The sequence below is a fragment of the Centruroides vittatus genome, unplaced genomic scaffold (assembly GCF_030686945.1).
Source record: "Centruroides vittatus isolate TY-2023 unplaced genomic scaffold, ASM3068694v2 contig_166, whole genome shotgun sequence".
NCBI lineage: Eukaryota > Metazoa > Arthropoda > Arachnida > Scorpiones > Buthidae > Centruroides > Centruroides vittatus.
Genome location: NW_027121006.1, coordinates 966,169 through 980,701, shown reverse-complemented (window position 1 = coordinate 980,701; position 14,533 = coordinate 966,169). Strand labels below are relative to the sequence as shown.

General features: G+C 38.0%; 2 protein-coding genes and 1 pseudogene across 2 annotated transcripts in view; all 3 read right to left on the bottom strand.

Moving 5' to 3' along the window:
• Positions 1–3,179: 3,179 nt before the first annotated feature.
• On the bottom strand, positions 3,180–5,041 carry LOC136968969 (beta-1,4-glucuronyltransferase 1-like). The gene is made up of 3 exons (XM_067263043.1): positions 4,890–5,041; positions 3,734–4,775; positions 3,180–3,671 (listed from the first exon to the last, which is right to left on the bottom strand). The coding sequence occupies exons 1-3, from the start codon at positions 4,982–4,984 to the stop codon at positions 3,483–3,485; spliced, it is 1,326 nt and encodes a 441-aa protein (XP_067119144.1). The 5' UTR covers positions 4,985–5,041; the 3' UTR covers positions 3,180–3,482.
• A 1,392-nt stretch (positions 5,042–6,433) lies between these two features.
• Positions 6,434–7,973, bottom strand: LOC136968927 (beta-1,4-glucuronyltransferase 1-like; annotated as a pseudogene).
• A 3,194-nt stretch (positions 7,974–11,167) lies between these two features.
• LOC136968939 (sin3 histone deacetylase corepressor complex component SDS3) overlaps positions 11,168–14,533 on the bottom strand; it is a 40,650-nt gene continuing 37,284 nt past the window's right edge. The window contains exon 9 of the mRNA XM_067263010.1: positions 11,168–11,659. Within this exon, the coding sequence (XP_067119111.1) occupies positions 11,581–11,659 (79 nt within the window). The 3' untranslated portion in view covers positions 11,168–11,580. The remainder of the gene's footprint in view (positions 11,660–14,533) is intronic.

Sequence of the window (14,533 nt, the reverse complement as noted above, 5' to 3'; positions counted from 1 at the left end):
ATTTCTCTCCGTTGCGTGTCGCTTCGCGTTGAATTTTCGTCGATGTTCAGCCTAACGATATTTTTAAAATAATCGAGGCTATTGTATCGTTACAAATTATTTCTTTATTTTGCATAAACAGAATAAATATATTGAAAAATATAAAAAACAAAAAACAAAATTATATTTCGGAAGTTAATCTAGTATCAAAACCGTTCGATTCAGCACACGTCCCGACACACAGTCCTCAAAAAAACACCACACACACAAAACAAACAAAACTCGCCACTGACGATGGGAAAAAAGCCTGGTTCCAATGCTGGCGCGTCCTTAAGTATCTTCTCACTGTTGCCAGCTAAAACACGCACACTAATAAAAATAATATTGGAGTATCCCAAGACATAGCCAAATATTGCAGCGCCACAGCGCTGGCAGGAAATTTGAATTTGCGGACTGGAACACTTTCGGTTAACAGATGTTTCGTTTGATCGGTATTCGGATAATCGATGCTCTATTGTATTTCTAAGTTTTTATAATTAACGTTTCGTTATATTTAAACCAGTTTAATTACGGCGAGAACATATAATTTACATACATCTACTAGACAAAGTAGTATTAGATAACACTGTGTTACAATTCACCTGTGTTTCTGCATTCCAACTTTGTTGTGCCGGAAAATATCGTCGCCTGCGAAGCGGGAATGATGGCAGTGACTCTCCGCCAAGTAAAAAAGTCACAAACTCTATATATACAGGAATCGGAGTTGCCGATTTTCGAGGGTCGATTTCTTCCCCCAACACCTATAGTAATCCCGAATATCTCGTTCGAAAGAAAATTGTTTTCTTAGGTAGTGCGCACAATTTCAAGATTTTCTGTAATGCGGGTGCTGAAATATAAGCAATCGAAAAAGTGGAAAAATTCTTTAAAAAACTGTTTTTTCTTTTTCTTCATCCTACACTGCAGACACTCGTAGAAAAAAAATACTACTGGAGGTAGAAAGCTCAGATTTAAACTTAAGCCTTTCTGGTTAATGGTTATCAGGGTGGTGCCGGCCAAACTTTCGGGTCGATTGGTCAAAGTTCGAGGAAATTTCCCCATAGACCTAATTCAGTTTTACGGCTCAATTTTATGCTTACACTTACTATTATACTATCTTTTACATCAGTTTAAACATTTTTTTTTTAATTTTTCTTTCGATTTCACTCAGAACCAGCATCCACTTTTCGTATAGTCTGCAACTGAAGAGAGGTCTAAATCCAAAATGCACATGGCAGAATGACTATCCATAGATTTGATTTTTCCATCTAAATGACGCGCATTCCTGTATGACAAGTCCTTAAATTATCGTGTACTATATGATTCAGATATTTTATTAATAATCAAATATGACCGGAATCTTATCGGCCTATGTTATGGTCCAATAAGTCCAATACTTTATACAATTATCGCTACTACTACTACTACTTATTTTAATAAACAAATATTTATTATTTTAGATGGTGAAATACATCAAACAATACAATTGGAATCTTATTGGGCTATAAAATGGCTAATAAATTATTAAGATACTAATTAATTTTGACAAGAGACAAAGCGATTAGGCCGCCATTCAATCATTAGAAAAAAATCTAGTATAGAATATAATAAATCCGAAAGGAAAGATCGTCGTGGAACGAGACAGAACCCGTAACTCCCGCTCACCGTGTAGATGAACTCAGTCCGATCTTCGCTTCCGGACCAATTAATTTAGAAAACATAATATTTCCAATTTTTTAAATTTATTTATTTTTAATTATTAAATTTAACACGAGATGGCGGCTTAATCGTCTACCTTCAGACCAAATTAATCATTTTCTTAATTAACTATCCATATTATAGCCCAAAAGGATTCCGGTTGTATCGTTTAATGTATTTCACTGTCTAAAATAATAAATATTCCTGTATAAAAATACGATAAATTAGCGATAATTGTGTAAAATGGTATTTTATTTCGAGTTTAATTAAATGCAAATACCTACGACGTAGACAATTCATAGACAGAGAGATGGTTGCGATGACGTAAATTTTTTAAATGGTAAGTAATGATTAATTCGTTCGAATAATACAGTAAAATAATTTCATATTTATGGCTAGTCATCACTATCGCGTCTAAAATAAATGAATTTCTAAAATGTCCTCGAGAAAGAAGTGACTAAAACACACCCAGTTGTATATCAAACAACCAATACAGTAGTGTGCTACACTCGATATCTGGTATAAAATTGCTTTTAACAAATACGTACGTATTTATCTTCAGTTTCAACCCATAACGTGTAGAAACGTACAGTACGATCGCATCGTAACGCAAGTCCATAAAATTGTTCTATATTCGTTTTACGAGTTAGGAAGAGGTTCTTCATCCCTCAAAACTTTTTAAATTACTTTTTTAAAAAAATAAAACTTTGTGTCAATCGCATCTCTAAATGAATTTCCGTTCCGCTTCATTTTCCTGGTCACGATTTTAAAACTCGTTAAGCGTCGTACACGCGTGGATTATCGTGGCGTATAATTATAGTTTCGAGTAATGAAATAGACTTTTTTTGTATTTGTAAACAATAGTAAACGAGAGACGTCACTAAAAGTTAACGACATTTTCGTTTAGAAATGGCCTAAATCCTTTCTTCTTTTATTCAAAGGTAACGTTACATCAAATTCAGATTAACTCTTTAACGCAAGAATCACTCGATTACCTTATTCTGTGTGACGAAATAATACTATTATACGCGTCGTAGAGTATGTCATATTACGTATTCCCATAAGCGTCGCGAAGTGTTACAAACCAACATGGCGTGAATATTGTGTTTCAACGTCAAGTATCGAAAGAGACTTTAAAATATTTTAAAAGCCACATTTGTAATTAGAAAAATAAAACAGAAGTAGGGTATCGAATTTAATTTAATATCGTCTTGCTTAAAAATTATTACCAGGATATTGCTAATTTTAAAAATACAAATTGTTATTTTATAGATTCGCTAATTTATTATTGCTACGTTTAACAAAGAAGTAAAATGTACGCCATGTCTATAATGCGTGTTTATGCGTCGCGTCGATACTGCAATATTTCGTTTCCCGTGACGTTGATTCACCGAATATATTTGTAGACTAGAGAAAGGACTTTGACACCTTAAATAATCTGTAGAGGCCAGGATTTTTATATTTTATCTAATAAATACTGTTATGTAGGGTAATCTTATTATTCAATAGTAGTAGTATCCAACTGCACCACACAAACGTATTTATTACGGTTGTAAGTAACGACAAATCCTGACGTGTGCGGCTTCAACAAAGAGCCTTTAATCCCAATACGTATGTACTGTAAGTGGCGCGAAGAGAATGAATTTAGGGGAATCTCCGCAACGAATGTCATTATAATTCTTTAAACATAAGAATTAAAAAGGATACCAGACTACCGGGTGTTCTCGAATTCAAATTGTGCGCTCGAACCGGAAGTTTATTTCACACAGTTAAATCTGGGGCGGTACTTCCGGGTCAGGTCGAGACGTAATTGCCGATACAACTTCGTATTTTTGACTGCGTAAGGAGCTCTGTGACGTTCCGACGCACCCGTCTATGCGCTTTATCCCCGGAGAATGGACCAAAAAGGCATTATCTAAGATGCAGAAGTCGTAGTCCATGAAACACATCTCCAGAACCTACGAGTCCAAAGTAAGGATTCAAAGAGGGATAAAGGAGGAGGACCTCTTAAATAACTTACCTGAGGAAACTTGTTCATCTTCCCTTCCCAGGTGAAATTCTCGTGAAAAATCGGCTCGTTGTTGGTTCCTATGTAAAATGGTTCCCACGGTGGCGCGTGCTTAACAGTAGAAAAGATAGTCGTAGAATTTTCGGGAGGTGTAGTCTTCAGCCAGCCATCTCTATCCGGAAATTTATGACACTCATCACACACGAGTTTGTGAAAGAAAACAGCCTTATTGTTGGACATCATCTTTAATAATTCCTTCTTCGTATCGGGAACTTTACTGTTCTTCTCCACCTCGAAGACCGGTAAGACGTAGACACGTCGCCAGGAGACATTTTGTTTGAGGACCATGTCCAGAAACCGCGGAACCAAGTCTAGAGACGGGTACAATTCAATGTCCGAGGCCAAAACGTAATGGGTCCGAGCCATCTTTCGGGCTACGTTACGAGCCAAGTTGATGGGGTAAGACAATTTGTGCATTTTTCGAAAATTGGTAAAGTTGGAGGTGTCATTTTGACAATTCACCGGCATCTCTCGCGCTTTTATTGTATTCTCTCGGTTAGGCGCGTGCGCCTTATCGACGATAAGATGCCAAGTGACGTTGGCCTTCGAGCAGGGGTGTCGACACCGACGTAGATACAGAATTCTCTGCACCACCGGATAGAAATCCCCGCCGGGTGCGTAAACGGCTATCGAAACGGGTGCCTTCCAACGGAGGCACAACTGCTCGACGTGGTGCAGAAATTCGTAGGTGCCTTGCGTTGTCAAGGTTACGCTAGAATTTCCCAGGTAAAATTTATCTGCCGCTATGTAGTCGTACACAACTAGGTAATTCGCGTGTTCTTGCGTGTGTAAAGGTTGCGTCGGTTTGTTTTTGGGACTTTGGGAGGAATTCCATTTCCAAATTAGAGAGATATACTCGGAATTATCGAAGTTCCTGTAAACTACACCACGTTCGACCAGGAAGTAGTAGAGGATCATACCAAGAATGGAAGAAAAACAAAGAAAATAAATGCTTTTACGAACACATCTGATTCCAGATTTTACTTGGCAGCACCTACGAACGAAAGAAAAAGACTTAATTGTGGAAGTCTCCCCGCCAATTGGGCCATCCGACACGGCGAAGGATACGGGCCCGTAAACACTAAATACAGAATTGAGGATCACTTACCGATTGTCTGTGCGAAACATCATAATTTGATCTTCAAACAGAATGTGCGGAGAGAAAAACAGTCGCAATTTAACACGACGCGATTGGATTGGCATCGCGCGACTATCCACCAAGATGGCGGTCCCTTTCGTTAGTATCGCATCTTTGATTGCTACGCGGGAGCATTCCTTTGTAGATGGAATAAGGTGTCAAATTATCCTCTATACTTCAGACTACAAATTATTCCCCCGCTACACGTCGAAAAAAAAAACACTTATTAAACGCAACGATTCAATTTACATATCCTGTAATTATTCTGTCATTTAAATAAACCTATCAACTGAGGTTATTTATTTCGGATTTGGAACGGATATTTACCTCGTATATCATCGAGCGACAACGAAATTCGAACTTTTCACAGCAAGAGAAAAAGGATGTTTTCGCGTTATTTTATTAGTTACGCAAACTTTACACCGGGTATTTTCCGAAGATTTACGCGTTGCAGTAGTTACGTATATTAAGTAGCGAATTACGTCACGCTTCTCGTTCGATAATTCTCGCATTTTGAAAGGTTCCAAATTTCGTAGGTCCTATCTCGGGGTCTTAAAATTTTGGAGCTGGTTAAGACGACTGTCCGACTTGCCCGTAAAAACGCCTATAGAAGCTCGTTCCTATTTAACGAGGCCCGGACGCAACCGCCAGATTCGGTGGCTGGACCCTTTCTCCAAGTTACGATACCTCGTTTTTACGTACGGGAACGTTTACGTGACGTAACTAAACGACGGTCGTTGTAATTAGTAACATTTCATTATCACACGCGGTGGTGAAACTGATTAATTTCGAAACAATTCGATAACGGAAGAGGGATTATAAATGTTTTTATGTATCCTCCGTATCGCGTCCTCGCTCCGCCAAGCGGCGCATTCGAGCGTGTCGCATTCGGGCAAATTTGTTAATTCGTACAAGTCGAGATATCTAGACGCGTAACGAGAAAATAGTAATTACAACGAAGGTAACGCCATCCGATAGGAGTTACTACCACGACTTGGTTAAATAATTCGTAACTTCGTAACATTTCGCGTCACTAAGAAAGTAAATTCTGCAGTAACTATTAAGAAATTTAACCGAAGAACATTCCGAACGCGTCTAAAATTCTTTAACCTTTCCCCTTTGCGGGTACGAAGTATCGCGCCTGCACTCGGGTACAAATGTTACTTAGTTACGTTACACTAAAAATGCACCTTGACCGCCATTAGAGACTGTGTCCGGCGTTTTACCGACATCGGGGATCGCGTATTAATTAATTACCGAAGCGTAACGTGTTGATACGAATTACTAAATAGGGTAACGTCTACTAACCTGGCCCGCGCGTTCGATCTCCTAAAGAGCCAAAATTTGGCCGTATTAGAGAGAAAAAACATATTACTCATTGACAAAATCGACTTTCTTCGTCGCATCATTTTCCTCGTCACGACTTTCCGACGACGAACTCCGTGACTCTACTAATTGCCGAGTGTAGAGGCGCCCGGCGGAGGTGTACGAAAGGGCTGCGTTAATTCCGAAAATGACGTGACGTTGGCTTTATTCTTTCATAAATACGATTTAATTTACATATTTACAGATTTGCCGAGAGCCTTAGCGGCATTTGCGCTTGTGGCCGTACCGCTTCATCAGATCTCGTCGAAGGCTGTTGTAGACGCGTCTGTTAGCCACAGCGTATTTGGCACGACGACGTTCCGACATGCCGTTCACTTTCTTTATCCCCGGGGAGTGGACCAAAAACGCGTTGTCTAGAACGTAGAAGTCGTAATCCAGGAAGCACATCTCCAGAACCTGCAAAGAGCGCGAGCTTAAGTGCCACGAGACGGCGTTGCAAATGGAGTGGAGCCACTCACCTGAGGCATTTTGTTCATCTTCCCTTCCCACGTGAACCTCTCGTCGAAAGTCGGCTCGTTGTGAGTTCCTATGTAGAAGGGCTCCCAGGGGTAATCGCGCTTGGTGATGGAGAACACGTTGAGTGTGTCGTTGGGCGGGAAGATCTTCAGCCACAGATTCCTGTTGGGAAACCGATGGCACGGGTCGCATACCGACCTGTGAAAGAACACGGCCTTCTTTTTGTGGAATAACTGGAGTAATTGCTTCTTGGTACCCGGAACTTGGCAGTTTTTCTCCACCTCGAAAACCGGAAGGACGTAGACGTGTGGCCAAGCGACGCCTTCTTTGCCCACCATGTCCAGAAATTTCGGCACGATGTCCAGGCTCGGATACAATTCTACGTCGGATGCCAACACGTAGTGGGTCCTGGCCGCCTTTCTGGCCACGTTACGTGCCACGTTGATGGGATAGGTCAATCCGTGTTCCTGGCGATAACTCGAAGTGGAGTTTGGCACCCTCTGGCAGTCGAAAGAGCCCTCTCGAGCCTCCAGCAGAGTATCTTCCGCCAACGCGTGAAGCTCGTCGAAAATCACGTGCCAAGTCACGTTAATTTTTAGGCAAGGGTGGCGACGCGACGAAGGTAGAGCATCCTTTCCACCGCGGGGACGAAGTCTCCGCCGGGTGCGTAAACGGCGACGGAAACGGGTGCCCTCCATCTGATACACAACTCCTCCACGTGATGCAGAAATTCGTAGGTTCCCTGAGTCGTTAGCGTAACGCTGGAGTTACCGGAGTAGGTTCTGGAAGCCGTTAAGTAATTGCGCACCGCCACGAATTTCGAATCCACTCCCCGATCTAAAAGTTTCTCGCGCAGATATCCCGCTCGATCCCATTGTTCTTCTAAGCATCCTTGCGTTAGATGCGGAGGGGGAGCTTTCGAGACTTCGTCGCGCGAAGTAACGGAGTTACGCATGGAAGACACAAAGCACAACACTACGACGAAGAGGAGCGTCGGAGGAAGGAGGCATTTGACTATTCTAGAGCACTTGAAATTGCTCACCATTCTGCACGCGTCGGAATGTTCCTAGAATAGAGGACTCTCGGAAACGGATCCCGGTTATTCCCAGGTGTGCTCGGCACCTACAAATCACGGCGCACGCGTAGAAGCGGAAGGTAGGCGAGCAAAGTCCCTATCGCCAAGCATTACGATCCAATTTCCAGCCGGGGTTCGCAACGTCATTAACACTCTACTCCGTTTAATTACGTCATTTTTATTGGTAACGCAGAATCACGTAAAAAAGAGAATTTCACGCACCAATGACTCGCGAAAACCTAACAAACGCGAAGTTTAGGGTCGCGTCGCTCCTAGATGCTCGACGACGCGACGCGTTCCAGATTAGTCTTTTTTATAGGAGCGAGGATGCGACGGCGCGCTCTTCTTCGTCACGCCGGGTAACTTTTACCTCTTTTTCGCGATTCGCACGGCAAAACGCGCGCGTAACTACTCGGAACGAATACCTTTCCTTTTCGAGACGACTCGTAAACACGGGAATTTCTCCAGATGCAGATTTTTATCGCGCTTCCGAGTTACGACACGTGTCCAGTTGTTTACTTAAAATACGCATTTTTCCCTCGCTTGCGTAACGCGAGACGTGTCTATCGAATCTTTCGTAACGGAATTACTTTTAAACGCCGTCTAATGCTTAGTAAACTAATTAATAATTCGCTAGATGTCTCCATTGTGTCGTCGCCGAGTGTATTCAAATTACGAACTCGCTAGTAATAGTCCAATTTTATCACGTTCTGGTGTTTTAATCCAAAAACATTCGTTTTCTCTTTAGGAAACTTGTGTATTGCGGCACGTTGCCAGCGTTTGCCTGTGTTCTTCTGTCAGTTCGAACTTGTCTAGTGTTTCCTGGATTATTCTAACAGATGACGATTTATTTCGCCTAACAAATGTAGTGTTATGTCTCTTCTAATAAATCTAGTGTTCGCTCCTGGTGTAACTTTCATTTCTAACGTATCTAGAATTCTTTTTGGAATGACAAATATTTATTGTACTGTATTATATATTATTTTACAGTGTACTTATTATTCTGGTATAAGAAAAACTACGTTGTGGGAAAGGAAAACAAATGTCTACAGAAACAACGTGGTGTAATGCTAAGGGGAATTTTAATATGCATTTCAAAACCCGGAATGTACTTTAAAATAAGACAAAACACAGCATTTTCCAGTGTTTTCTTTGCACAAATAATACTAGGAAGGAGAGAAACAAAACAAAAGCAACACACTATCAGAACAGGAAAACTAGGAAATGGTTTACATTCCAAACTACTAACCTCGTGTTAATAATTTATCTCTGGAAACGACAATGGTATGTAAATTACCATAATTTACCTGTGAAATTAGTTTGGATTTGTATATCACTACATAAATTTAACAGTATTGTGTAAGGAAGGATTAGGTGATGCTCTTCGGAAGAATCCGCATTTGAATTTGGACGGGACTTTGAATGGATAGTTTTTGGATATTTGGGACGAAGCTCTGCTTCCCAATTTTGCTTTTGTATTGGCTAAACTGGTTGCGGATCTTATCTGTGGCAACTACGTTCAGTTATTTCGTTAGGGGCATAATTGAAAATACCGTTACCGAACGGAGCCTGCGAAGACAATCTGTCGGAATTCGTGCCACGAACGAGCGAAGAGGAGTATGGACGTCTCCGGTCGACGACAAGTAAAAGGGAACGACCAAATCTAATTTTCGTAAAAATGTATGTGACCGTGCAACGTGTTTTGGCCTAAATAACGCAATCATTTTGCAGTATCTTGTCAAATTTGAAAGAGTGAAAAGTTTGATAGGATTCTCTACGAATTACACCAGAAAGGTAAAAGATTTTATAAAAATCTGTTCCGAGCATCTCTTACGTAATAAAAAAGGATCCTTTCTTGAACCGAATTGTCGGGAGACGAACGTGCACCCTCCGTGATAATCATAAATGATTTTCACATTGGCTGGATGTTGACAAAACCTCGAAAAATAAGGAAAAATTTTGATTTTGGATTAAGACTACGATTGGCATTTAATGGCATGCAACCGGAATAATCCACCGACGCTTCTCGAAACCCGGCGAGATTGTAAACGTAAAAAGATATTGTTATGAAATTGGATAACCATTGCAAATGTAATTAAGGAAGTCTTGAAAAGCTAAAGATTAAGGAAGCTAAGAATTATAATTTTTATAAACAGAATACATAACTTTGTCTCCCACTGTACATACATCTAGTAATACATTCTATAATTCACCAAAATCTTTGGATCCAGTCTGTGCCAAGTGACTCAAAGTCCAGTTTGTTTGAAATAAAAATTAAATTTTTAAACTGAATGTTTTGTAATATAGAAATAAAGTGAGCTGTCATATATATATATATATATAATTTTTATATAAATAATAAGAAATTTGTCCAATATTGCCTTTAATTAATTAACAGAAATTACTACATTCTACATTTAGTAATTTCTGTTCTCTATGGCACTCCTGTTCTTGCAAAGAATAGGTAAATTAAAAAATTGTACCTTTTGTACAAGTGTCGACTCGTGTAGATATGTTCTACATTAGGGTATTTCGCAGTAGATTAGCATTTGTAATTTGTAAAGTGAAAAAATATGCGAGATTAATGATCCGGTCGACAAACGCGACCGTGCTCGTAAAGCGAGCGGAACCACTTTTAGAAGTATTGCATTTTCTTTACGTTAAACCGTTTTATCCGCTCTTCGGATGTCGCTTTCGAGCAATTTCCGATTACTCGACGTCCGAAGAAATCGACGGAGCGTCCGTTCCGAGAAACGCAAACACAGACTAATTATGTGATTTATTCAATTTTTATGTCAAATGTTAGAAATGAATAAATTATACTTGTTTGTGAATGAATAAATTATACTTGTTTGTCCATACCAATGTTGAGAATTGTGTTTCTTGTCATAGAACAGAATTAAAATTTCCAAACCAATAATTTTGGTATTTAAATGTATTCTTTAGTATTTAAATAATGCACTGGTGAAGTGCGAAATGACTGACATACATGATGAAATAGTTTGTTCCCAACAAAAATTAAGCTACACTACATTTATGATTTCATGAGTGTCAATTATTTTTTTTTTGTATAATTGTTGTGTAATAATAATAGCTTTAAGATGATTTTGAGCATATTTTACTATCTTCACATTTCGAGATCGTTGTTAGGATCCTTTCGTGAGACGTCGTCTAAGATAATCTTTTGCGAGTAAAATATCGACAAAGATAGTCTTATTTGAGCTTGATGTCGACTAAGACGATCTTACGTGAAAGCTTCGTAAAAAATTTTAAATATCATTGCATTTATAATGTCTTAATTCGCTCGGTGTTCGAGAATTTCTCCAAAAAATTTAAATTGAACGTGGCTTTAATAAAGCTTCATTTTTACATTTTTTTTTATATTAAATCTACGAGTTTCCCGGGAAACTGGTAGATCATATAAAGTGTTATATTATTAATTTCGCTGAAAAAATAATTTGATGTAGAATCTGTAAAATCGAGAAACGAGATTTAAATTTTCATTAAAACTAAAAATAGTTTTTCCTCGTCTAAACAAATTCCTGAAAATAAATCCATTGGGTAAAAAATTTCCGTATGCAAACGGAAGATCGATAAACTAAAACTCGTGACATATTTACAGTATCGGAGTCGACGAAACCGGGGAGGATCTTCTCGGCACGACGTTCCCGAGACGAAGACGTTCGACAGTTTTTCGAAAACGTCGTCCGCAATTTAAAAAGTCACATCAGGAGGATCTTCTCCTTATAGAAAACTTCCCTTTCTGTAACTGGGAGACGTATATGCGGACCTTGCAGCCGTCGTTTGTCTTCTTAATCCATACCTGGAACAAAGGATGCAATTAGTAAAACATTCATAAATTCCAAGCAGATCTTTATCTTTATAGAGGCAAAGAGTTAACTTTACTATGCACTCACATATAAATCACAGAACATGTAAGTGCCATTTAACTGCCATAAGTGGGAACAAAGCATTCAAATACATTACAAGTCTAATATTACACTTATGCACAAGTCACAAATGTCTGTTTTTTGGCATTCCATGTTTCGTATGGAGAATTCCAAATTATCCCATACACGTAAATGATAAGCTTCGCTTTTACGTTCGATATGGCATTCTCAAATCTACCCAAAATAGCATCTCTAAAATCTAAAGAAGTGTTTAGTAATGAAGATCTAACAGAGATTTAACAGAGAACATGAATATAACCTTAGCTTTCAAACAAACTTATCTCATAGGCTGAAAACTTTTAGTGTAGAATCAAAGAGAACATAGGAAAAGTTATTTATAAAATGTAAAGCTATTAAAAAAAATATATACATTGACATATCTTTTAAATGAAAAGACTTCTTTACGTTGTTTAATTCAAATCAAAGGTTTTCAAAAACTGCTAATATACAGATAACTTAAACAAGAAGGTAACACAGTGTAAAGATTATTTACCATCAACCTTGGTTGCATATTTAACTTATTTTATTTATCCTCAAAGATTTTCACGAAATTAGTTGCACCAAAAGATTTCATAATATTGCTTGTAACCGTTGACTATATTTATTGCTATTAAAGTAAGAAAAATGCTTGATAACCAAAGATAACCCAGACTATGCAAGTTGCATCACAAAATTTATGAATAAACCGTGCACTCCAGACTTTTTGTCACAAAAAGTGAACAGACCGTTTGGGTAAACATGGTATCTATTTGGTTTGAAATAATGTCATGAAAATATCAATATGTTTTTGTAACACTTTAAGAAATATATCTGTGTGTATTGTAATTGTATTATTTGCTGACAGCGACAGAAACACGACGACAACGATGTCGTGTCCTCTGCTCGAAAAGATGCACACAATGAGCAGTTCTCCATCCATATCTAGCACTCTAATTGTCGTTCAAATTCAAGTTCCTAAATTATTCTTCTCTGGATCAAAGTTTCTCTTCTGCACCATCATAGTCTTATAATACTAATTTTAATCGGCACACATCTATCCCCTCGATATATCGACCATCACGATCCATATATTAGTGCCTATATATTTCTAACGTACTCTATCCAAACGTATAAGAGTGAATAGAGTTTAATATTAAAAGAATCGTTCATGCTATAGAAAAAAATATATTTTCTGAAATGTGTGTGTGTACTGTAGAAATAACAACTTATGTAGCCAAGACTTGACTTCTTTTGCAAATTATCATATCCTTTGACACTTAACATAGATACAAATAAAGAAATTTTTTCATATTTTATTCATCTTCAAAGGTTACACATTACTAAAAGCCAAACATTTGATCTTTTGGATGCGTTTGATGAATCAGAAGTATTAGCCTCGAAGGCCCTCTCGTTTAGGAAACAGATGAAAGTTCGGTGCTGCCAAATTGGGATTAGAGACAGAATGGAAAAGAATTTCTAGTACCGAGTAATTTTCAACGGAAAGAGTGGCTTGGGGACCGAGAGTTATAGACCAAACAATGGTGTCCTCTTTGTTGACAAGTTAGACCACCGGTCAAACTGCCCCCTTAGGCTATGTAGGACTATGTGCCGGCATCACAATATCATAGTGTAACCTTCTATGCATTTGCTACAGAGCCACTAGTAATTTCTTTGGCATCCACAACAATGTATTTATAAAATGGCATCAAGTACTTGTCAAACATCTGTTATCAAAACTCATTTAAGAATTTGTATTAAAATTTTTTTTTTAATTACACTTGGAACATATTTATAAAGAAAGACCTCACTGGGTAAATTTCACTAAGATCTCGGCCATCGTCTCGACGGTGGTCTCAAAGACGCTTGCAAAAACTGAGCACCAATCAAAGTAGTTTGGTATTAGCTTCTGCTCGAATACATAAATCATGCTAAGCAGCAATCACTTAAATGCCATTATGCATACAAACTGAACAGTACAACCCACCACTGGCACGTAGGACACGACCTTAAGTTTTGTCAGAACCACACAATAATCACGCACAATAATTGTTACGATGCAAGGAAAATCCACCAAAAGCAATCACATAGGTCCCAAAATATTTGCCATTACTTTTCTACAGTGTATTTTTATGGTTTTTGCAACAAAAGAACCAGAAGAAGAGGTAAGATATAACACATTTAATATGGATTATAACAAATTTTGTTTATGATACCATCTTACTAAAAAAGTTAGTTATTACACGACCAATTAATGTTCAGTTCTAATCAAATTTTAACCTACGTTCTATGTAAAAATTAAACAAACTACAAGTTGAAGTTACCAAAAGTATTAATTTAATGTTGAAAATATTTCCAATTAAAGTCATCTTTGGCTCTGTTAGCTGAATTAACAGAAAAACACAGAATAAACAATGGAATTCTGTTTATTCAGGAGGACGACCTAAATTAAAGTCAAAAATATTTCCAATTAAATACCTTTAGTAACTTCGACGTTAAAAGTTTGTTTGTTTCATCATCATCATCATTCTTACATATAATGATACCAAGTTTCATAAACTTTCACAAAAAAATTAAACAATTTATATTTCTTCATATTTTCAACATTATTTCCTTTAACTTAATTAACATAATTTGAAAATTTTTTTATTATTACCATATATTATTCCTATTGTATGTACGAAGCATTTTTTAAAGTATTAACGTGTCATTTCATCTAGCATTGATATTACCCGTTACTCGGAGACGGCTTTTGTCAAAACTTGTTTATT